The 26,165-nt window shown below is 31.2% G+C and overlaps 1 protein-coding gene across 2 annotated transcripts in view; it reads right to left on the bottom strand.

Moving 5' to 3' along the window:
* Positions 1-26,165, bottom strand: part of LOC126737180 (protein singed) — a 71,693-nt gene that overhangs the window by 36,425 nt on the left and 9,103 nt on the right. The window contains exons 1-5 of one of the 2 annotated variants that reach the window (XM_050441952.1): positions 25,105-25,277; positions 10,965-11,190; positions 2,374-2,579; positions 2,082-2,313; positions 1,792-2,025 (exon numbers count right to left, since the gene is read on the bottom strand). In XM_050441952.1, the coding sequence (XP_050297909.1) occupies positions 1,792-2,025; positions 2,082-2,313; positions 2,374-2,579; positions 10,965-11,190; positions 25,105-25,107 (901 nt within the window). In that variant the 5' untranslated portion in view covers positions 25,108-25,277. Of the gene's footprint in view, positions 1-1,791; positions 2,026-2,081; positions 2,314-2,373; positions 2,580-10,964; positions 11,191-25,104; positions 25,278-26,165 lie in introns of those variants that run through there. The other variant, XM_050441955.1, reaches the window with a different exon arrangement.

Here is a 26,165-nt window from a genome sequence, read left to right on the forward strand (position 1 = left end):
CATTAAGAATTCAAATCGTTTCTACCATATTTTCTTCTCTTTTTAAATTTTATATTAGATTTCGCGGCATTTTCTATTTTTTATCTACCTGGAACAAATAGAATCTCAACTCTCTATGAGAAGTCAATTATTTCAAACATAATAATACTAATCTTTAAAGTCTTTAGATTTTTTGAAATCTTGATCCACTCTTCATCTTTTTTGTATATTTTTCCATTTATCCTATTATAACGGGTATTCCCGACTTTAGTATATCCTAAAGTCGGGTATTTCCAGTGTTACTTTTACTTAATTCAAAATAATCATCCATTACTCTCAAAGAGACTTAAGTATATGACCAAAGGAGGGAGAAAGTAAACTTAAAGTCTAAGTCTCATAAATCAAGCGTCTATTTTAGGTTACGCGTTTCGCCGTATTAGGGGATCATCAGACCTAAATAAAATTATCAAAATTAAATGATACAGAACAGAACGCCAATTAACAGAAAAGACATACCTATCTAAATACAAAAGCCACACACTGACTCACTCTAACATAAATAAAAAAATATAAAATAAAATGAGTTTACACCATCGTGTATCGTTATTGGAAAAGGTAAAAAACTAGATCTCATTGAAAAGCTGGAGATTACAAGAGCTAAGAGAAGCCCAGTATTAAATTGTGTCAATGATATCTTTAATTTCGAGCCTAATCTCATTTTCAATAATCTCCAATAAAATTTTAATCTTGTCTCATATAATTATTCGCATACTACATCATTACCCCGATTTGGCGACAAGGTATATGCTTCGGACTTCGGATCCAGTGAGTGATCTCTGGTTAGCCGAAAAAAGCTTTTTTATATTTTTTGTCCTTTCATAATTGTATTTGTTTTCATTCCTTTTAAGATAATATGTATAATATGTACTGGATGTGATATTTGGCGTTTTAAAGTCCATATTTTAGTCAATAACGATACACGATGGTGTAAACTCATTTTTTTATTTATGTTAGTGTGAGTCAGTGTGTGGCTTTTGTATTTAGATAGGTATGTCTTTTCTGTTAATTGGCGTTCTGTTCTGTATCATTTAAATTTAATAATTGTATTTAGGTCTGATGATGCCCTAATACGGCGAAAAGCGTAACCTAAAATAGACGCTTGATTTATGAGACTTAGACTTTGAGTTTACTCTCTCCCTCCTTTGGTTACTTTTACTTACTGAATTCAGCTTTTCTAGCATTTTCTTCTGTTTCTAAATTTTATTTTTAATTTTTTAATGAGTTTAACTGCGTACAGAGAGAAAGTAAAATCTATATGCACTATTTAGAAGTAAAATTATGCAGCCTACAGAATAAAGGAGAAATGTGGGCTATAATAAAAAAATTCCAAATCATAATTTAAAATGAATAAATGCAGTTATTTAAACAAATCAAAGACCCATATTGCACCAAAGCAACCGAAACCAATTAATCATTAACCGAGAGTCAATAAAACCGTAAACCACATATGGTTTATCTTCAATTGAATACCAGCATACGATTTTCGCCTTGAAATAACCGTTTCCAACATGTTATTTTATGAGTTCCGTTACGGTTTATAGATGTAAATTGTCGCTTAATACTTAAAAAGAATAAAATATTCAAATTGGCAAATAAAAATGTTAGATAGTCAAAACAAAAATCCTAATGAGTACGACTTAAACATGCAAGTATTTACCAACCGAATAGTTAGTTATTACGCCTACCATCTGTTTAACGTTAGTTTTAAATGAAGAGTCTGTACTTTTATTCAAATTTCTAAGAATAACTTACCTTGTTTAACACTGACAAATCTGGAATTTAACGCAGCAACGAAACTGGCCTGCGGCAACGAATCTTCCAAAGAAAACAATTCATCTTTAGTAACGGTATTGGATCGGCTTTTTAAGACCGCTTTGGACCCTATGGGGCTCAAATATTGCCCCTGTGAGTCCCTAAGGGCCAATTGCCCACTGTGATACTCAGCTGAGAATAAGCAGTCCTTGCTGCAAGTATCTACCAGTTTGCCTGAAAGTAAACAATATTTTAACAAAGGATTAAACTCAGTTTTTTAAATTTTGTACCGTTCATAGAGAGATATTTATTGTTGCATGTGTGGATGGCATACTTTCCGCCTTCCTCAAGCCTAAACTCCAAAGTGAACAAAGTGTCTTCACCCCAAGGAATATTGGCATCAACATAAATCTCGTCTTGGCTCTCTGATAGATGGGCAAACCGTTTACGACCTACTGATCGCAAGTTCATTTGAGGTCTGGCGGCCAAATGGACAAACCAGAATTCTGCATCACCTGGAACCTTTTTAAACAAACAAAAAGTTGCTTAATATATTATAAAGTATTTAGTAGTTTTTGTTACCTTAGCGGTGCAAGTCAGTTTGTCAGCTGAGGCGCCTAAGAAGTAACCCCTGACGACGTTACGCAAAGCCCATCTTCCGGTGCCGTCTTCGGCGACGCTGATTTGGAACTTACTCCCGGGGTCTTTTTCTTCACTTTCACAGGTTACGTTGCCAAAGGAGTCTACTGCTAAGTATTTGTCCATGTGGGATCTTAGGTAGATGAGGCCTGAATTTGGGATAATTTTTTTTGCTAAATAGTAATGAGGTTGAGGGTAAAAGGTCCTATAGTCGTTACGCCGAACAGGTAGAGTACTCATGCCTGCTTTACGCACAAGGTAAAGAGCGGTAATTTTTGGCCTGGAATCCTTATTTATTTAGTCGAGCGGAATGGATTGTTATTTTAGTTCATAATTTTGCAGTTATATAATTATGAGTGATTTGGGAAGAATTATTTTGAAATAAAGTATGGCTGATGATCCGTGCAATATGATCAAAAAAGCGGGGAAACATACCACTATCGCTTCCGATAAGGGTTTTACCCTGCGTTTCGTTAAAAGCTTAATCACCTAAATGTGGGTTCCAAGTCTATTACTAGCCTTTATTAGGGCACGCAGCTTTACATCGGATAAACCTAGCTTTAATACCGAAGGATAAATAAATGTCACAATTGACAAACTAATTTAACCTATCAACTGGATTAAAAAGAAACAATAATACTTAATTTACAATTATTAAATTAAGAATATAAAAAAAATGTAAAATCTGTACTTTATATGTTCTTTTAAATTAAACCGAAAACCATGCAAATAAAAAATTAATTAAATGGAAAAATAGGAAAATAACTTAGGAATGTGACATATGCTAACTTACCAAAGATGAAATGGCCTTCTCTTGGGTTTATTAAATACAAAAAAAAACAGGGAGGAATGATAAACCCTTAGGCCTACATAGTAAATCAGCAAATAAGCTAACCTGGCACATACTAGTAGCCACAAAACAAAGTTAGGCCAAGATAGGGTCTACCTTTTCACATCCGCACTAAGCGAAATTATCTGTCGTATAACCAGATACAGAATGACTTATTAAAAATAGGTTTGTTAATTTTTCCCAGACTTTAAGGCATGCACTTATCTGTCAAGTACCTGGATTGTGATTTGCAACCATGAAGCAACTTATAACTTGAGGCCATGGTTTATAAAAAAATGACAAACCAGATTGTTGACATTATCATTGTTATTAATATTGACTTTTATGACTTGAACAATATAAAAAAATAAATAATATATGCTTAGTATTTATGAAAGTCTGAAATAGGCCAAATTAAGCTCCAAGGTAAAATCAAGTGTTAGGAGGGACAGTCTTAACGATGTATAGTTTCAGAGTAGTGTATATACAGGGTGTTCATTTGAAAACTTCCCACCACGGATTTATCAAAAACCACTGTTTAAAAAAAAAACCCCGAAATACGTCAAAAGGTTTGTCAAGGGGGACAACTTTCTAACCTAAAATTACTTCATCCCCTTTTACCCTCTCCCCACCAGGGTCATCACCTTAAAAATTTTAAATGGCAAGGGGTATCGAGTAATAGCTTGCTTAAAAGGTCTTTCGAAGTCTTTTATTTTGACGTTTGATTTTTTAAATCGGTCGATTCGTTTTCGAGAAAATTAGAAAAATCTTTGTTTATCTTAATTTGTTCAGATAGGAAACAAAAACATGAAAATATCAGTTTTTATTTCAATAAGGGTTCAAAATGTTGCCCGTTTTTGGCCAAACAATGATAAGGGCGATGTTCAAATTCCTGACGGACATTTTCAAAAACATGTTGTGGGATATCATGGCAGCTGTCGATGATAAAGTTCATCCAAACTTTCAGGTTGGGGAGTAAACACAATAGATTTCAAATGACCCCATAGAAAAAAGTCTAACGGCGTTATATCAGATCTAGCAGGCCATTCTATAGGCCTCCTTCGCCCTATCCATTTATCTGGAAACTCGTCGTCTAGCCATTGCTGAACGGGAAGAATATAGTGAGGAGGAGCGCCGTCTTGCTGGAAATATATTTCAGCCTCATCAAGTATAGGGTTTCCATCATCATCGATTTGGTTTTCAATGGATTCAGTAATAAGCGGATTGATGGCATTTTCCAACATATCCAAATAAATGTCTCCATTTACATTTCCGTTAATAAATAATGGCCCAATCACTTTATTTCCTAAAATGCCTGCCCATACATTAATATTTTGAGGGTACTGGGTATGCCCTTCTACAAATGCATGAGGATTTTCATTGCTCCAATATCTACAGTTATGCTTATTAACAAATCCATTTAGATAAAATGTGCATTCATCGCTGAAGCAGATATTCTTTACATGAATAAAGTCGAAATTATACCCATTTGTAATGACGTCATTTTTGTTTATCTTTGTTTAGCATATTCCAAACAGCGGCGACAACAAAATTTTGAAAAAAATTGGTGTCTGATGATTATTCATCTTTTATATACTAGGTTATGTGAAATATCCGTCACTGTCAATCAAAAATATTGGTTTGTCAACTTGTTCTTGAAAGTTATTTCGAAAAGTGTTGGATAATGCCTAAAAAAGCTGATGATTTTAAATATATTGACTTTTTTTCAACTGGAAAAGGAACAAGTCCGAAACGGAATTGCACTTCAAATTGAGAATGTGATACAGCGAGCCGCAGATGCAACAAAATTGAGCACAACAACGATCGCAAATATAAAGAAGAATGGGATAAAATCAGATCAGGATTACGCAGCCCGTATATCTTCCAAGCAAAAGACAGCAAAAACCAAAATTACAACATATTTGAAACATAGAATTCGGGACACAATTTATTCTATGTACGCCAGAAAAGAATATGTAATATTGGCAACAATAAGAGAAAAGTTCAGGGAAGAAATTGAATATTTTGAGTTTTCCATCGACTCCTTAAGAAGATGGATCAATAGTATAGGCTTCAAGTGGAAAAAATCAAATAACAGAAAATATTTGATGGACTTGCCAAATATTGTTCATAAAAGAATCAATTTTTTAAGGGAGTATATCAAATATAGAAATGTAGGTCCGGAAGGTTTTAGTCCAGTTTTCATTGACGAGACCTGGATTTTTATCAAGGGATCATTTCGTAGTAGCTGGCAAGATGACACCAAGCACACGGATTCAAGGAAAAACAGTGAAGGTAAAAATTATCTGGTTATCTTTTTAGATTTTTTTTTTAATAAAAACTATTGCCCTTGTAAGGGCCCTCTAACTTCATAATTTCATCTGTTTCATAGTTTCATATAATTTCTCTCTAAGACAATATGAGGGAATTTAACTCCATACACTACTCGTATGTGCATGGAACATTACTTATTAATTATATTAAATTTATGTTCTGGAAGAATGATTTCTAAAAGAAGAGAATTGAATTATCTTTTATTTTTAAGGTAATCGTTATATCGTGGTCCACGCCGGAACCAAAGATGGCTTCATCAAGGGTGCAAATTTAATATTCAAGAGTGGATTAAAGACGGGAGATAATACGAACAGGAAAAACTTCGAAAACTGATTTAAAATTCAGCTGGTTTCAAATCTTCCCTCAAAGTCATTTATAATCATGGACAATGCAAGTTACCATTCTGGTTTATTAGAAGAAATCCCGAGAAAATCTTGGACAAAGCAGAGACTGACCGAATTGTTGAAGAAAAAGAATATTGGCTTTCCAAAAAAAGCCATGAAAGATAAAATATGGAGTATTGCACGCAAAAACTGCCCTAGTGAAAAAAAAGTACTTCCTTGATGAATATGTTAAACCTTTAGAACACAAAATTTTGCGACTGCCACCATATCATTGCCAGTTTAATGCAATTAAAATGGTATGGTCGGAATGTAAACGAAAATATGATCAATATATTTCTAATTTTAAGGGGTCACCTTTAGAAGTTTTGACGAAATTTCTATAGATCATTGGCAAAAATATGTTTTTCATACAGAAAAGATAATTGAAAAGGCTTGGGAGGCAATACAAGTGTGTGATGCCTATGACATTCTGCCACTTGTGATTACGACTGACGAAGACGACGATGACGAAGACAATATCTTTGACAATACTGACGAGATTGATTAAGCTTTTTTTGTTCTAGCAAATTTTATTTTATGATCGTCGTTTAAGTATTCAATCATATCGTTGCAATTTCATTAACTTGGTAATGCAATATGGCGTGTTTTTTTTTAGTTTGTATGTTTTATTTTTTGGAATGGTATTTTCATTTTAATGTGTTAACATATTCCTTCAAGCAGCATTTTTTTTCATGAACAAGTAAATTAAATTGTCAGTATTTAAATTTTTCCCAGTGAGTTAAAATAATTTTATACCATTATTCACAATTTTTGTAAGCTCGGTTTTGTTACGTCTACTGCTCGTGCCGAATTCTACTTTTTAAATATGTTGTAGATTTGGTTTTTGTGGTCTTTTGCTTGGAAAATATATGAGCAGCGTAATCCTGATCTGATTTTATCCCATTCTTCTTTATATTTGCGATCGTTGTTGTGCTCAATTTTGTTGCATTTGCGGCTCGCTCTATCACATTTTCAATTTGAAATGCAATTCCGTTTCGGACGTGTTGTTTATGTCCCATTATTTATGATTAATTATAATAATATTTGTTAATTGTTAATAATACAATAAATACTACAAGATTTTTTTAATTTTTTTTGGGAATGAAAGTATATACACGAATATAGAAATATAATAATATGCTGCTAAAATAAATCATTTGTTAATTTCTGAACGTATAAAAATGCATAGCAGACTATTGATTTCTGAAGGCGATAGTAAAGTTTCTAACCTAATATTGATTGGTAAAATATCTACGCCATACGTTTTTTCTCACCTGGATGACGTAACTACAAATGGGTATAATTTCGACTTTAGTATTATCATTAATCGCTTCAGTCATTTTTTCACAAAACTCAACTCGCCTATCGAAATCGTCTTCGGTTAACTCTTGCATAATTTTCATTTTGAATGGATGAAATTTATGAAGTTTGGTAACTGCGTGAATAAAGCCTAATGAAATACCAGTGGCAGCAACAATTTTGTGTAATGAAGTTTTAGGATTTATTCTAAAATGACCCAAAACTTCAACTTGAGCGGCTTCATCCAAAATTCGCCGATGATCACGTTTTTTATTTGCAACAGATCCAGTTTCAGTAAACTTAGTAACAAGGTCCAAAACATACAATCAGCCGTAGATAACTTACGGCTTCTGTAAAATAGATGTCACTGGTGCTAAATTATCATTAACACATAGGACCGTCTATAAATTTGTTGTCTAAATTCCTTCTCCTAGTCAATCCACTAATCTTGAATCGGAGTGTGACGATCTGATCTCACAAGAATATCTACATGGTAAGAATGTCTTGCTACTGGGTGACTTTAATGAGACTGATTATGCCAATTATCTTAATAACGGTTCTCTGGTAAGTAGCAAGATAACCCACCCCTCTATATTAGTGTTTGCTTAGGAAAAGACTTATTACCTTAGAATATGCACCTATAATATCAGTAAAATTCGTTGCGCAAAAAAATATTTACCCGGAAAATCCTAAAATAATGTTTTCTATATAATAATCAGTACAGGTATTATTAGCTAAGTCCCCATGATAGGCGTGGTGTCATTTTTAATTTAACCATTTATCTTTTCATTTTACAAATGCTATGGAGCTTATAAACTTTGTTAATCTTATTAATCTCTGTGAGTGTGGTAAAATAATCTCAGCTGAATACAAATTATGTTGATAAAAATATTTATATTTTATAATTGTATTTATATTTTTATTTATAATTATACTACTTCTGCTATTCGTGCTGAAAAAAAGGCATTTCTTAACCATAAACTAAAACATAGTAATACTAAGAAAAGTGGAATTTAATGAGAAAAATAGAAATTTGTAAATCCAAAAACTCTACGTTACCCGAGAATTTATCAAAAAAATTGAATGACGCAAATTCACATTTTTCCAATATTTCTGTCAAGCCACTTAACATCGATACAGGGCTTCCTAATTATTACCGTACTAATAGTCTAACGCATAATTCATTTACGTTTAATGTTCAGTCACAAAATACCATCATGAAAATTTTAGGAAAAATTAAATCAAAAGCAATTGGTTGTGATAATTTAAACTTGGAGCTTATATTGCTCTGTTGTCTATTTATAATACCACATATTACTCATTTGATAAATTCATGTATAACATCAAATATATTTCCGACCAGTTGGAAACTAGCTAATAAACTTCCATTCCCCAAAGTAAAAAATCCAAAAGAATTTAGCGACTTACGTTTAATTTCGATTCTGCTTATATTATCGAAGGTTCTAGAGAAATGTCTTGAGCAGCAAATTACGTTGTTTTTAAACAGCAATTCTATCCTTCCTTTGAAGCAGTCTGGATTCCGTTCTAATCATAGCTGTGCGACCGCTCTATGTGATGTGACGGATAATATTATTCGATCTTTAGATGAAAACGAATCCGTTGTACTAGTGATGCTAGATTATGGCAAAGCTTTCGATATGCTTAACCACGAGCTTTTATTGTCGATACTTGGCATTGTAGGATTTGTATGAGCTTTATCACACATCGAAAGCAAAGAGTTTGTTTAAATGACAATTTTTCGGGAGACATGGCTGTAGTTATGGGAGTTCCTCAGGGTAGTGTTTTTGGTTCTCTTATTTTTTTGATTTATATGTGCGATTTGTTTAAATTATACTAAACATCATAGTTATGCTGATGACACTCAGTTGATCTTTTGATTCGTCGAATCTGGGCAATGCTGGTGACTGTTTAAATGAAGACTTGTCAGGTCTATATAACTTATCTGTAAAACATGGCTTACAGTTAAACCCTAAGAAATCTGTTGCGATGTTATTTACCAAACAAAATTTATGGCAGCACCTATTGGAAAATTTGAAGATACAAATTAATAACAAGCCTATTGCATTTCGAGATATTTGCAAAAACCTCGGTTTGTACATTGATGTAGGATTGAGATTCCCATATCATGTGACATCAAAATTGCAGAAAGCCTATTCAATGTTGAAAACTTTATATCCGCAGCGCCATGAGTTAAATGTGGATACTAAGCGAATGCCGTGCGACTCTCTCATTCTTTCTCATTTTAACTTTTGTGATACTGTGGACGGCCCTTGTTTAGACAACCGAGATAAAAAGCGTATACAAAAGTTGCAAAATGCATGTATAAGGTTTATTTTTGGTATTCACAGGCCGTATGTCTTAATATGTCATCGAGGAGAAAGTTACATTATGTAGTATTTGGCTACAATATTCTTAAGATGAGGTGCCCACAATATCTTTTGGATAGGGTGGTATTTAAAGCTGATATTTATCATCAGGCTAATGTTAGAAATAGACGGCGTTTAGATATTCCACGACATCGAAAAGAAATTTTTAAATGATCATTTTCTTATAATATTGCATCTGTAGTAAATAAATATATTACTGATCTTTCGCTAACGACAAACAGCTTCCAAAAATGCATGAAATCTATGCTCCAGAATATTATTTAAAAGCAGAGCAATGCAATTAAAAATATGAATTTTTTGTTTTGTTATAGGTTTTTATTTTTGTATATTCTCTTTTTCATTTTATTTATGTAAAAATGTTTTAAACGTGTTTCCTCGGTTTTTGTGCACTATTTATTTATTTTTCTTTGGGTACTTACTATTAGATACTTTTCTTGGATAAATTATTCTACTTTGTAGGCTACAACAGCCCTTAACTGCGTTGAGAAGCTGAAACTATGACTTTTAATCCGCATTTTGTCTGTTATTTTTTTGTTACAATGATTTTTTTTACAGCTTTGTAAACATATGTATGTGTGGATTAATAAACGTTATTATTATTATTATTATTATTATTATTATATAGTCTTTTTAGTTAGTAATTAAACAATAATATAACAATAATAAAATAAACTTTTATTATGGACTGGAATAGATTTTATAATCTTATATATAAAACTATTAAACGAGTTTAATGAAATAAAAATATTTTATTAGCGTGGGCCCTTTTTTAGCTTATACACGATATATAAATGCTTATAAGAGCAAGTTTAACGACAATTAAATTTTATTATAATGTTATATAGCGTGGCTATATGATAATTTTAAGCACATTTATGCTGCTTGGGTCTTAGGTCATAGTATCACAAGGAATAGGAAAAATTCTTTACCAGGTGCCTATAGTATTTTAAAACTAAAATACATTTTTATCTATAATTATCAATTTAACCTGTTTATCTGACGTCGAAAATATAAAGGTATTTCAAATCAACAACAACTTTTGGTCTGCCGTCATTACTCATATAATTTTTTTTTTTTTTAATATTTAGTCTGATCAAAATAGAAGCAAACTCCATTAGTGTAATCCGGCCGAAACTAGTGTATCGCCATACGGATTATTCGCGGACTTTTATAACTCTATATGTTTGCTGCGACGACTATAGTGTTATATTCCCACTTAAGTTTGAGAGGGCTTAATGAACCCTCAAGCAGGAAAAAATCATATGAAATTCTTGTACTTACTTTCACCTGGCGAGGTACTATCAGGTTCCAAAGTCCATATCTGTTTCTTCTTCAAAGACGTACCGTTGGCGTTAATCTTAAACCCGAAAGTTTCGGCGGTTAAGTACCGAAATTTCGAGTTGATCAACCCGATGGTCCAGCATCCCTTTAGCTGGTTCTGGGAGATGATGTCGCCGCACCCGTTGCTTTCTCCATTCTGGTGGCCGTTCAAACCGTTCATTTTTAGCTGCAAAAGAAATATCAGTTTTTTCGAGAACATTTTTCATTTATTTATTAAGCCCTTTGACGTTCTTTAATGACGTTTGGAGACGGGTTCGCTCTTTCTTTCGCTGTCGCCAAGCGTCATTCCTAGCTGTGACAAATGATCGGACATAAAACGCGAAATTCCTCTCGGACCGATTAAGATTCTTTACTTGATTTTCACTTTCATGCGGCGAAAACTCGTAAATGACCATTTTTTTTGTTTCGTTTCATGGTTATGGTATCGTCATCATCTACTACTGCAAATCGTATATAGTGTCATTTTATTGACCTTGTTAAACAACCATTGGTCGTTTACCTCTTTGAAGTGTGAAAAGAATTCTAATTAGATGTGGGACAATTAAATTAGCATGCGGTGTTAAAATGTTATTTTGGTTGGAGCAGCTGATTGAATTACATACCTTCCAAAAGTGAAAGATTTAATCATATAAGAGAGATGAATTCCATCAGAAAATTATGTCTTCTTCATCTCTCTTAACTTGTTAAGATAATGGCTTTTTTTATATGAATTTCCCTAAATGTAAAGACCATTTGGTAATGTTCTTTCACAGATTAGATATTACCACTCCAACAAAAAATTACACTCCTGGGTTTAAAAGGCGAGATTTCTATAAGAATAAATTAAAATTGAAATAAATATCAAATATCAGTTAATTAACAATGTTTTTTTAAAACAATCAAATTAAACATTTAATCTGAGGGATTCCCGTCATAATGATTAATGCGGACAGGTTAACTTAAAAGTAATTAAAAACAAATTAAGTTCATTTTAAATTTACGAAACATGTTTATTTAGCATTAACTTTTTCTTACATTATTTTTTTATCGCATATAATGCACCCAGGATTTAATTTATTTATAAGATAGTCAAATGATGTTTTTTGTTTATTTATAATCGAGCGGCAACGGGGTTTAACTCTGCAATACTGAGTTATACAATTTATTAACACGTCAAATTAGATATACAGGGGGACGTTTAATTATGCATTTACTAAAGTTCTGTAAATCACCTCCTCACCTCCAGCTAATATAGCACTTTAATATGTCAAATGGGAACCCCCATCGTGTGATACATTATAGTAAGGAGCGTAAAATTCTCTATTCAACGGTACCAAAAATTAAATCGGTAAATGTGTAAGCAAATAGTTAGCGAAAATGTCTAGAAATAATGAATATTTTATTTACGCCTAACTTTGGTATGTCAAATGGCTACCCCATGGTGTGATACATTATTTTAAAGGGCATTCATTATGCTATCAATGGTTGTAAACAAAAATAAAATTGATTGACCAAGAAGCAATTAAAGTGTAAATCGGTAGGGTAGAAAAACAATAAAAATTTAATTAGTTTAACAAATGTATGTTATTAAATGTTCAAAATGCGCGCAGTTATTAGCAAGATAATAAAAAAGCCTATTTTCAAACTCCTTACGAACATTGGCAAGGGTCTGCCCGCTAATTTCTCTGCATTCTTGAAATATTCTATTTTTTAAATCCTCAATACTCTCAGGTGAAGTTTTATAAACTTTGCTTTTTAAGTAGCCCCGAAGAAAAAAGTCTAGTGGGGTTAGGTCCGGAGACCGCGCAGGCCATTCGATTGCACCACGTCTGCTAATCCACTTTTCTCGAAAATTTTCATCAAGCCAGTCTCGAACTACCAAAGTATAGTGCGCGGGAGCTCCATCCTGCTGAAAATGTATATTATTTTCATTCAATAATATAGCACCATGTTGATATACTTGATTTTCCATACACTGGATGATGAAGGGTATATTGCATTTTCTAAAAGGTTTAAATAAATTTCGCCAGTCAAATTTTCTTCCAAAAAAAATGGCCCCATTATTTCATTCCTATAAATTCCTGCCCAAACATTAATTTTTTGGGGATATTGGGTATGGCCTTCCCGAAAAACATGCGGATTTTCATTATCCCAGTATTTACAGATATGTCTGTTCAACAGGCCATTTAAAAAAAAGGTCGATTCGTCACTGAAGCAAATGTTCTTCAATAAATGGGGATCGTCGTCAATTCGCTGGCACATCACTTCAAAAAATTGAATTCTATCAAAATCATCTTCTCCGAGTTCATGAAGAATATGAATTTTATAAGGAAAGAACTTATTTGAATATATTGAAATTATATGAATTTTATAAGGAAAGAACTAACTTTATGTACGGAACCTGTGGAAATATTTGTTAGTTTTGCGGCCTTTGGTATAGACAAAGTTGGATCCATAGCAAATTGTCCTAGTACTTCAACTTGGCATGCTTCATCGACAACTCTATTTTCATATTGTTTCCTATTGCAAATCGATCCCGTCTCTTGATACCTTTCATTAAATGCTCTCGCGGTTCTGCGAGCACACCGATCTTGAGCACATAAAGGAAAATTATTTCTATTCTTTCGGCTAGCGTATACACCATTTTATTAACTCACTGTTTTAACTAAAATTGACAAATTGCACGCGTCAAACTGACAGTTTTAACAATAATAAATCGCCTGCTTTTTAAACGCCTTAAAAATGTTAGGTATTGCAGTGTTTTTTTGTACCTATTAAGTAGGTTTCGCAAAAAATATAAGTGAAATAAATACACATACAAAGTTATAAGACTGCAAAGATTTTTGCAAAAAATTGCAAGATCTTGTCTTGTCTGCAAAGATTTTTGCAAACAAGACACTCTTTTTTCTCGCAAATAACGGTACACATTCTTTACTTAAAAAAATAAATAATTTGCTTGAACTAAATGTACTGTTTGTTACCACACATTTTAACTTCTAAATTGCTTGTATTTTTTTTTGATGATCTATTATAAAAAATGTAAGAAACACATTTACCGATTTTTTTTGGTACCGTTGAATAAAGAATTTTACGCTGCTTACTATGATGGATCACACGATGGGGGTTCCCATTTGACATATTAAAGTGAGGTTAACTGGAGGTGAGGAGGTGATTGACAGAACTTCAGTAAATGCATAATTAAACCCCGTGTATATCTAATTTGACGTGTTTTTTTTTTAAGAAAGTTATTAAGGTGGATCGTTTTGAAATGAAAGCACTGTATAGATTTTATAAAATATTTTTGATTAGAGACTACAAAAAAGGCATTTCTTTTTAATTTGAACCAATTTTTTTCAGAATTAGGAACTGCGATTCTTGAGAAAAAAATTATTTTAATATAAATTTGTCTGAAACATGTGTCATCATTTTAATCAAATAATTTTGATTGATTAAAGACTGAGAAAACATGTTTTAAAGTTTTAAGGATCCCGATAATGACGAAACTGGCCGTTTTAATAAAAAATATTTGTGATAAAAAATTGAAAAGACGCATTTTTTTTAAATTTTAGAACTATGGACACTTTTCGAGAAAAATTTGAAAAATCGTGATACCTTTTGCAATTTTTTTGAAAAAAAAGTAATTTTATTATACATTTTTTTAAGAATTTCAATAATGTCATATGATAATTTTGTTTGAAGGCTGAAAAACCGTATTTGTTTCATCTAAATTACAATTACATTTGAGGATGGCGATGATAATGAAACACGTGTCGTTCACGTATTGAACACATCTCATCAAAATATCAAAATATCAATATCGTTCTAATAAAATATTTTTGATAAAAGACTAAAAACATGCATTCTTCTTTATTTCAATTTTTTTTCAGAATTATGGGAAATTTAAAAAAAATCTAGATATTATAGCTTTTTTATCATTTTTAAAAAATTATTATTGATTTTATTTAAAAAAATCAAATAATTTGATTTTCTTCTGTTTTTTTTTAAATTATTCATCTTATAAGAAATTAATATGATTTTATCTGATGATGCCCGATGTTTTATCTGGTAATATAATACATGTTATTTTACTAATGTAAATTTGACGAAAGACAGAAAAATCGCATTTTTTTTATTTAAACAATTTCTTTTAATTATGTAATTTTTTTTGCATTTTTCTTGATAAAAAGCATACAAAGAAATGATACAACAACCGATGATGACGAAATGCGTACACCGCCCTATTAAAGATTTATATAAAAATTCTATTAAAATGTCTTTCAAGTACAAAAATAAATTAAAAGTATAAATTTCTACAGGGGTATCAAAAAAAGTAAGTTTTTTGTTTCAACTTTACTATCCTCTAGTATAAAATGTAAGACGTTTAGGACATATGATCATAGAAATTTCTTTGCTCGTTTTTGTCCAAAGAATATGCCCCTGAATTTTGTCGCAATAATAAAATAAAGACCTGTATAACTAGTAACAGTTCAGATGTTACCACGCATTCTATGTAGGGGAGTAAATAATGAGTAAAATTGTGTCGTATTTTTTTATGAGCTTAGAACAAGATCAAACCTATTGGGTATTCTCAAGAATATGATTCTACATATGAAACCAAAAAATATGACCTCTTTTTGCGGTTACGACTTTTTTTATTTTCAAAAAACTGTGAAAACTTCCCTTTTTTAAAAATCATGTTTTTTTATACATCCCCTCTAATATCTACTTAACTAATTGAGCTATTGACATGATTTTTATTTTTTATTTTAACACACACACTTAGGCGCTTCTTTCAAAGTATAAAATGATTGGAATTTTTTATTTTAAATATGCCCAAAACATGGATGACCTTGGCAGTTCAGAAATTATGCAGGCAAATTTTGACTAATCGAAAAAAAATTTTGTTTTTGGGAATTTCATATAACATGCTGCAAAGAAAATGTGCACAAATGATTAAGAAAATTTTTGGTACCATAATCATTCTTGTCACTTTTGTAGTTTATGCGGTATGATTTTTTATAGCGCGCGGAATTTAAACTCGGCGCCTTGCAGAAACTGATAAAGCAATCAAGCGATGTTTATCTTGCTTAATATAGTAATACTCACTACGTTTTTGAGCATTTTATACGTATAAAAGTTGGCGAAAAAAAACATTAAAAGAAAAGTATGAAAAAAATCATAATATGCGGCTATTATATTAGGCTTCTTCGTTTTCTGATTCTGAAATATCGTCATTAAAACTTAAACTATTATTGCATAATCTGCATCTACATTCTATCATACATTTTAATCCCTGTTTTACGCAAACACATCTAGTACTATTGCAATTTTTGTCGGAACATTTTATGAATAAAAGTTTTCTTAGTTCTACTGGCACTGGGTCTTTAATAGTGAACTGTGGTACCCACACATCTTGTTTTAACACCCATCCAAACTTGGTGGGATTTTCATATACAGGTTCTGGTAAATAACTGTTACACCAAGTTTTTAATTGGTAAATACACCTACAAAAATTTAATATTAATAACCTTTTTAGAGTGCTAAAGTGCGAAATATAATACCTTTTTAGGTGTAGTCCAAAAGCATCTACGGTCGGCGGAAGTTCAGAAGCAGGTTTGTTTGAGGTTGTTCTTAGGTGGAATCTTAATCCGTTTAAGTTTTTAATATTTTCATCTTTGTATTTATGCAGCAAAAAAATAAATTTACTGGCAACATCCATGGCTTCATCTTCGGATAAAATTGGAAGCATTTTTAATTGTGAAAGGCTCTCAATGTTTTTGTGTAACGTATCAAAAGCGGTTTTTTTGCCTATTTTATATAATGCACTGGTATTATCGCCACCAGTTAAGCAATGGATAGCTAATAGGTTTTTGGTTACTAGAGGGCCAAGTTTCTTAACTATTTCGTGGATGGCAACGAAGCGCCTATTCTTGCTGGGTCTCAGCTCCATAAACAATTTACATTTTTCAAGTTCTAGTGTTATACTATAAAAGTGTAAGAGTAATAGCAAGACATCAGTATCTACCGATTTTACTAAAATGGATTTGCTATGTGAAGTTTCTGACAAAACGTGAAGAATGATCCTAGTGTCTGCTTCCTCTTGACTGCTGTTCAGAGATATCAAGTTTTCGGGTTCTCTATCGCACGTAATTTGAAACGCTTGCTTTGTATTTTCGAATCCTCCAGCTACTACTAATTTTTCATGACTATTTAATGAATCGGAAGATGAGATTTTGTTGATTGGCGCATTGCACCATCTTCATGGAACATAGAAGCCGCAAGTTCATAAGATAAAATGTTTGGCAAATCCATTTCTTGGAAACGAGCGGCACATATGATCCTCCGAAACATAAATTCGGTGCCGATAAGTGATTTTTGTGAGGCAGTTTTGGGTTGCTTTTGTATTTTTGAACGTTAAGACTTTATCTCTTTTCATTGGTTTCCAAAAACTAATTTCAGGAGGTTTTTCCAATAATGTTTTAACTTTTACTGTAGCTGTTTCCAAGAAACTACTTAGACTTTTTTCTACTTCGTCACTTGCAACTTTTCCTGTGCATATGTTTATCAACTGTTTTGTTGGGATTAAAATGTATGATATAATGTAAATGCATATTATGCAATAATAGTTTAAGTTTTAATGTCGATATTTTAGAATCAGAAAACGAAGAAGCCTAATATAATAACCGCATATTATGATTTTTTCCATACTTTTAATGTTTTTTTTGCAACCTTTTATACGTATAAAATGCTCAAAAACGTAGTGAGTATAACTATATTAAGCAAGATAAACATCGCTTGATTGCTTTATCAGTTTCTGCAAGGCGCCGAGTTTAAATTCCACGCGCTGTAAAAAATCATAGCACATAAACTACAAAAGTGACAAGAATGAGTATGGTACTAACTTTCTTAATCATTTGTACACATTTTCTTTGCAGCATGTTATATGAAATTCCCAAAAACAAAATTTTTTTTCGATTAGTCAAAATTTGCCTGCATAATTTCTGAACTGAAAAGGGTCATCCATGTTTTGGGCATATTTAGAATAAAAAATTCAAATCATTTTATACTTGGAAAGAAGCGCCTAAGTATGTGTGTTAAAATTTTTAAAAAATCATGTCAATAGCTCAGGTTAGTTAAGTAGATATTAGAGGGAATGTATAAAAAAACACGATTTAAAAAAATGTACGAATTCCCAGTTTTTTGTAAATAAAAAAAATCGGGACCGTAATAAAAGGTCATATTTTGTAATTTCTAATGAACAATGACCTATCTAATAAAATGACATATATCGTTTTGTTCTAAGGTAAAAAAAAAATTAATCGAGAAGGAAGCGACTTTTGCCCCGTTTTTTACTACACTAATGTTTCCTGTGAAAACTTTGTATGAAGAATGCAAATAAATAAATAAAATAAATTTATGACAAGAGACTGAAAAGGAGCTTTTTTTCATTGAAATTACATTTATTCTGAGCAATTTTCGAGAAAAAAATAGAGAAACTATGGTTTTTTAGCATTTTATAAAAAAATACTATTGATTTTATTATGGATCTTCATCTGAGAATGTCGATCATGATAAAACACCTGCCACAGTTTTAATAAAATACTTTTAATAAGAGAAAAAAAGACTGCAGAAACGCATTTTTTTATTAATAAGATAATTTTTTTTTTAAATTTTGATTTTTTTTCACATTTTTTTGAAAACAAGTATTTACCTTATTATGAATTTACCTGAACGTATCGGTAGCGATGAAACACATACCATCGTAAATTTGAAAAAAAAAAGTGTCGTTTAAATTACATTTATTCTGCATTATGGATGTTGTCTTCAAATAATTTTTGATTTAATTATATATTTATCTTAAGATGGCGATCATAATAAAACATGTGTCACCATCTTAATAAATTAATTTTAATAAAGGACTAAAACATAAACGCATGGTTTTTTTTTAAATATAAATTATATTTATTCAGGGTAAAGAGCGAATTAACGAAAATTAAAATCTTTTTGGAAAAAAACATTGGTTAATAAAATATTTGTAATAAGCACTGAAAGAACTATTTGTTATTAAAAGTTTCAACCGACTTGTACACTCCTCCCTCTCTTTAATCAACTAATTACAAGAAAAGCTATACCAAGCAAGTTCTCCATTTGTGATGTTTTAAGCAATAGTTCAGCAGATCTACTTAAGCGTTTCTTTGTTTGTAAAAGTAATTTCAAGAAATCTAAATGTGCCTTTGTTAACACAAAATGGCACCATTGTCGTTTTGCAACAAATTAACGCTGCCTGCACATTTTTTAATAACAATAACAAGACGAGTCTAAGTACTAAGAAAATTACTTTTTATATATACGTTCGAGAAGTTAGATTTTTCAATAACAAGTGAAAAATAATAAAAATAGAATCGATATTTTATAAAAATTTGTAATTTATTTATGCAAACCGGACAAATGCAGTTTATACTACGTGACAATATTGTTGCTATAGGAGCAAGTAATAGAAATATCTAAGGATATTAAGTTTGCGCTACCTGTAAAACTAAAAAATTAAATATTTATAGTTTGGATTAAATTCATATACACATCAAAATGGTCTAAGTAACACTTAGAAAAATAGTTTTTTTCGCCTTATAAATTTATATTTTCATACGGAATAGATACTACCTTTAATATTAAGATACCAACGAAGTAAAATAAATATTTGAATACAAAAAATCATGCCAGAACAGCGTTTTTTGCTACTTGCACATTTTGTCGAAATAACGCAGATTATAATTTTTAAATTCTAACGCAATATCGCATTTTCTGTGGTTCCAACCGAACAATTGTGATTTAGTTTTTATTCAATAAAAATGGAAAGACGACATTTAACTCGAGAGGAAATGCTAAGTGCAGTCGGAATGCTTGAGGCAGGAACAAGTCACAGAGACGTTGCAAGAGCTTTGGATACATCTCCCAGTGTAATTAACCGTTTGTGGACAAGATATAGAGAGACAAATGATGTTAGAGAACAGCATCAAGGCCCGTCGCGAGTTACCACACCTGCCCAAGACCGTCTTATAACTTTGCAAGCTCAAAGAAATCCCACGGTAACAGCCTCTGTTTTGGTTCAGCAGCTCTCACGAGTGCATAACGTCGAGGTTTCAGGTCAAACTATTAGAAACCGTTTGCATGAGAGAGGACTTGCCAGAAGACCCCTAAGGGTTCCTCGGTTAACTTTAGGAAATCAAGGTGCAAGATTAACGTGGTGCCAACAACATGTTAATTGGAATCAAGAAAGATGGGCCACAGTACTTTTTACGGATGAGTCTCGATTTTCATTTTATCCTGATTCTGGTAGAATTCGTGTCTGGAGAGAGGAAGGAAATGAAAGTCGTTTGCGTCATGCCCGGGAAGTAGTAAGGCAACGTGGTGGATCACTAATGTTTTGGGGTGGCATTAGACTTGACGGAAAAACGAACCTCATTTTTGTGGAAAATACAATGACTGGAATAAGTTATAGGGATAATATACTACTGCCTATAATTGTTCCATATTTACGCGAAGTGGGCCCAAATTCGTTGTTGCAACAAGATAATGCCCCACCACATCGAGCACGGCTTGTACGAATCGCAGGAAAATCAAATCAATCTTCTACCCTGGCCCTCTACCTCACCGGACCTTAATCCAATTGAGCATGTTTGGGATTCGTTAAAAAGGCAACTTCTTCAACGATTTGACTTTTTTCAAAGCGCTCTGGAGCTTCGTCTTGCTGTGACACATGTTTGGGAGGAGTTGCCCCAAGAATTAATTAATAATTTAATTTTAAGTATGCCTAGGCGATGCCAAAGTGTTATTAATAATAGAGGTGGACCATCTGGCTACTAGTTTAATTTGTGGTTGGTAAATTTTTATTTTTATAATTTTTTTAATAAACGGTAATAAATGGGATTTTGTTCTTTATTTTTATTTGGGCCCTAAATTATGAGTAAATTATAATCTACAAAAAAAAGTTAACAATTATATTGTTATTTTATTCGAATAATGTAAAAAAATTGCAATAATTAACTTTTTTCCAATCTTCTCAAAAATATGTGTTCCCTAGACCATTTTGATGTGTGTATTCTTGGGTGATGCGCGTTGTTAGTTGGGTGATTTTGAACTGATAAGTGATATGAAACTTCACTTATTATTTATTTATTTATTTCCATCAAAATACAATACAAATAAAAAAAGCAACGTCACAACACTATATATATGTACATACAAGTTGTAGAAAAAAAAATTTAATTTAATTTAATTAGTGATTAAATAATATTAAAGAATAAAAGAATTTCTCTTTTGTAAATGCACACAACGTCCTTTTAAATCTATTTAGCCCCTCAATGTTTTTAGTTTCAGGTGATAAAATTTGAAAAGTCTTTGGGGCTCTATGAGTGTTTCTCTATGATAGAAACTAGAAACCTGCAAGGGAGCTCTCAGGTTATTGCCCGCCCGGATAGCTGTTTGAGATTTTTTTTTAAAAGCAGTAGCAATGCCAAGAAGTATAAGCTGGATTCGTAGGAATGATCATTTCAACAAAATACGGTATACAAGATGTCCAGGCATGAAGTTCTTGATTACATATATGAGAATTTATAAGCCTTTAGGCCCTGTAATAACCTCTCTAAGTCTTCTGATCCTGATCATGAAACAAGCACTATGAAATACCATTGAAAACTGGAGCTGTGTGGCTCCCTACTTAAAACAGAGTCAATGAAGACTCCCAGAAATTTGATCCTATTAATATGTGGAATGGATTTGGTTGAATAGTAAACATAAAGAGATTCAGTAGAGTTTGTACTTATATGAAATAACATTAGACCTGTCTTATCAGTATTCAAATACAGTTTATTGTCAAAGCACCAGTTGGCTATGTTATCTACTATGAGCATTCCATCAGCAGCAACATCACAAGCAGACCACTCTCCAGAGAGTCTGAGTGATTGTGGGACGTCCCTATACATGGCCTGATGAATAAATTGTTAATTTATAAATTTACGTTTTTAAGTCTTTTTTTGTGAGTGAGGCATGCTACCCCTTTTGCTTCCTAGCTTTTTCGGTAGCAGTGATGTCAAACGTCTCCGAGAGGTCGAAGTATAATATACAAGGTGTCTATAAAAACCGCCAAACATTTGCAACAAAAAAGTCGTATAACATTTTTTCGAAAAGTTGTTAGTTCTTCTGGTATTTACCATTTTTTGATTTTATCAAATATCTTTGTTTTTTTCATATAAACAAGAATATCTCCGTTATTCTTACCACCACATAAAATTTAGATATACCGTCTGAAAGAGAATTAAATTTGCTATAAGATGGGTATATTTAAGTTTTTGAGTAATTTTTTATACCGGGTGTTATCAGAAGTTAAATGTAATATTTGGGAAATGTGCAAAATTAGTGGTATCTTCTTCGTTGTCATTATTCTAAAATTTGGTAAATAGGAACATGTTTTTTTTCAACAAAAACTACTGCATTTAATATGCTTTTCAATGATATACTTACTTTTGTGATAGCTGTTTTTTTGTTTTTAAAGACGAGAGCTTTTATTTAAATGTTCTAAAAGTAAAAAATAAATAAATTTTAAATTAAATCAAACTAAATTTATAATTTATTTCATTATAAAATTTGAATCAAATAATACGACAAAAAAATTTGTCGCCAAAATTTTCATAACAAAGTTTAAATATTTAATGGATTTTTACAAAATATTTGTTCAATGAACCCATTTAGTCATATTTCAAATTGTATTTTTTTTTCTATTTTTGATTTTAATACAGCATCTGATTGGGCTCTAAATAGCGCAACTTTTCCCATTTTACCGAAATTATATCTCTTACTGTTTCCAAAATCCTCATGTAGTTGCTTTTATCTGGGACCCAGATATTTAAAATATTGTAGGTAATAAAAATTATAACTAACGTCGATTTTTTTTTACTGTATCAAATCTAGATCTTATACCTAATATTTATTTTCATATGTATGTTTAGCAGAAAGCGCAATTTAAATTTCTTTAAAGTGTTATTTTCATTTTTGTTAAGATTAGTTTTTAAATTATGTCTATATTTTTTTTATTTTAGTAAGATCTATTACGGTTTACGTATAGTTTACTAATTTATTTAATGTTGTATATCTTCAATATTAACGTAGATAGCATTATAGTAGTGTTTATAATGTGGTAGTTTATTGCAATTAGCTAATAATTCATATTTAAATTATGTAAAAAATTTATTTATAATAACCATAAATGATAGATTATAGGCTCAAAAATCATTTAGAATTTCCGAATATTTAAGATGTTAATTATTAACCTATTAATGCAATTTAAATTCTATAAAAATATTTTTTTTTTTTAAATTTACTCTAAATAAGCCATATCATTGCTTGAAAATTGGTTACTTTGACACAGGCATAAAAGGCTCAAAAATTTAAAAAAAAAATCTATTTCTATAGATTAGTAAATTTAGCCATTGTCTACCCACAAAAAAAAAGAAAAAATTTAGCTTGAAAAATGTGAGAGTAAACAGGCACGAGCGAGCACGGTTATTACAACTATTGACTTTTTTTCTTACTAAAAAGTGTTCGAAATAGAATTGAACAGAGATCTGATTCTATAAAATATCTATTAATTGTTTTCCATCGTAAGTGTAATGCCTATGAAAAATAAGTGTCACTTTTCCTTTAAGAACAAATTTTGAGAAAACGGTTAGAGACAAACGCAAACTTGTTAGTATCAAATTGAAGATAAAAGAATGCTCTATTAAAATGCGTTACTAGATATAGAGTGTTCTATTTAAAAAAATAGCGCAAAATGTAATTGAAAATATCATTATTTGGGTAACGATTTCGATCACCCTGTACAAAAATAAATAAATTTTGGAATTTCATAAGATAAAATGAACTTAGGCAAGGAATGTACATAGATTTTTCAAAAAGATAAACAACGTCGGTGGTAAATATTAATATTTAAGTGAAACATTGATTTTCGTGAAAATTTCTTTAAATTGTTAATAACTAGGCAACGTCGCACTTTAGGGCAAAACAATTTTAGGGTTAAAGAGAGAGTCAAACGATACTCCCATTTCAGAAAAAAAATATAGGTAATTCCATTTAAAAAAAAGTATGTATTACGCTTTTTTGGGACACCCTGTATCAACCAAACTAATTTTAAAAAGTGGTCCCTCTAACTCAATCAACATTCCCACTATTAAAGTTTTTTTTCGTTTTACGGTTTAGCCCGCGATATTAAATAGACACCCGGTATAACTTAATAAGCTAATACTATAACTTATATAAAACAAGAAAAGTTAAAAAATACAATTTTATTTTAATTTTTCTATACACTAGGCATGTTGAAGAATTTTATAACATTAAAATGTTTTAATTTTCAATAAAACTCCGGGAACATTTACCTAATTTTAATGACCCTCTTATTTTTACCCACCGATAAAGAAACATTTGCCAGATTTTCCCGAAAATTTAAAATAAAACCTTTTAAATGAAATCTGTTTGGCGCACACACTCGCATGAATTTGACAAGAAATAAATGGCGAAAATGTGTTTGTGAATTGAAAAATCCTCCTAACAAAGACACACGGAAAGTGTCCTCTAACAAGTTCAAGGCCGGCAGACCGCCATGAGGGTCTAAAAATATATCAGAAAGCTATTTAATGCCATAGGAGTCGGTTTACAGTCCGTACACAGTGGGTCATTCTTCGATAAATATGATTTTTTTTTAATAGAAAATTTTCAGTGATTTTGGCCAGGCCTAACATTGTTCTCGTTACTTATAAAGGCCTTCCTCCTTAATTATCTTGATATTTGTGCTCTATTTTTCTGTAGGACTAATGGTTTAGCTAGGAAACCAAATAATTTAGAGTTTCTCAAAAAAACCAAGGAATACACATTCCTTATGGACAGAAAAACAAAGACTGCATAGATTTTTCAAAATGTTAAATATCAAATTGATTGTATAGTATTGACTGTATATATAGTAGGTCACTTTTCGATAAATAGTTTTCTTCAATTGGCTGATACGGTTATAAAGGGGAGTTAAAACCAGTTGGTTTGGTTGGCTTTTACTTACCATAACTTAATCAATATTTATAATAAGAATTTTTAAATTATTTCGCGACAATAAACTGGATTTAAGCAAATTGAATACGAAAATAGCATGAAATAACTGTGAATTTATTAATTTATTTTATAACGAAACAAAAGGGAATTTTACACACAACACGGACCGCAAAGAGAACGAATTCGCGAAACTAATGTTTTCTGTTGTGGAGAGGAATGTTTGATTCATTTGTTTCTGATAAAATCGGCATGAGCATTTGGGATATTTTATTATAAAGTGGTTAAGAGTTGAACTGGAATTTCTAATTCTTCTAACATCAATGCCACGGAAAAGAAACGAAAATCAAATTTTATATGTAAACGTTAAATCTGATTTAAACGTTTTAAAATACTGTTGAGAAAAAAACCTTTATTGTATAGAAAAACCACAAATATATAAAAATATGTCCGAAGGTGAAGGATTAACCACATTTTTCCAATTATTATGCCGTTAAACTATTTAGGGTGGTTTAAGTACATACATACATAAATGTGTATTATTCATCTGATATTTTTTCATCCAATTTTCAAAAGTCATTTCCAATTAAATTCATTTTAGAAGGCGAAAAATTAAAGAAAATTTTTGTTTTGTTAAGGCAATTGTTAGCCTAAAGTCAAATGCTTTGCTTAGAATTTATGTATAGAGTCGCCTAGAATATTATGAAAGAATTGCAGGAATATAATTAAAATATTGAAAGTGTCGAGTTTGTTCCTAAAAGCTCAAACCCAGTGGGCACATTTTATAGGATAGTATTTAATCGAACATCAGTTTTTATACTTTTTAGCATGTTTAAAAACTGGGTGGAGCAACAAAAATACTTATTGAGCATCTAATCTTTAGCATCTAGTAAAGTTAATATTGTCAACTGTTTTATACTAATCTGGATAGCTATTTAAATAATAAAGCTTCTAAAAACTGCTTGAACTTCATACTTTATAATATGACAAAAGCTAGTGAGCATAAAATAAAACAAAAATAGGCATCAAAAATATAGTTTATTGTCTTCTATTTATAAAACAAAAAGAACAAAA

This window comes from Anthonomus grandis, chromosome 1 (assembly GCF_022605725.1).
Source record: "Anthonomus grandis grandis chromosome 1, icAntGran1.3, whole genome shotgun sequence".
Classification (NCBI taxonomy): domain Eukaryota; kingdom Metazoa; phylum Arthropoda; class Insecta; order Coleoptera; family Curculionidae; genus Anthonomus; species Anthonomus grandis.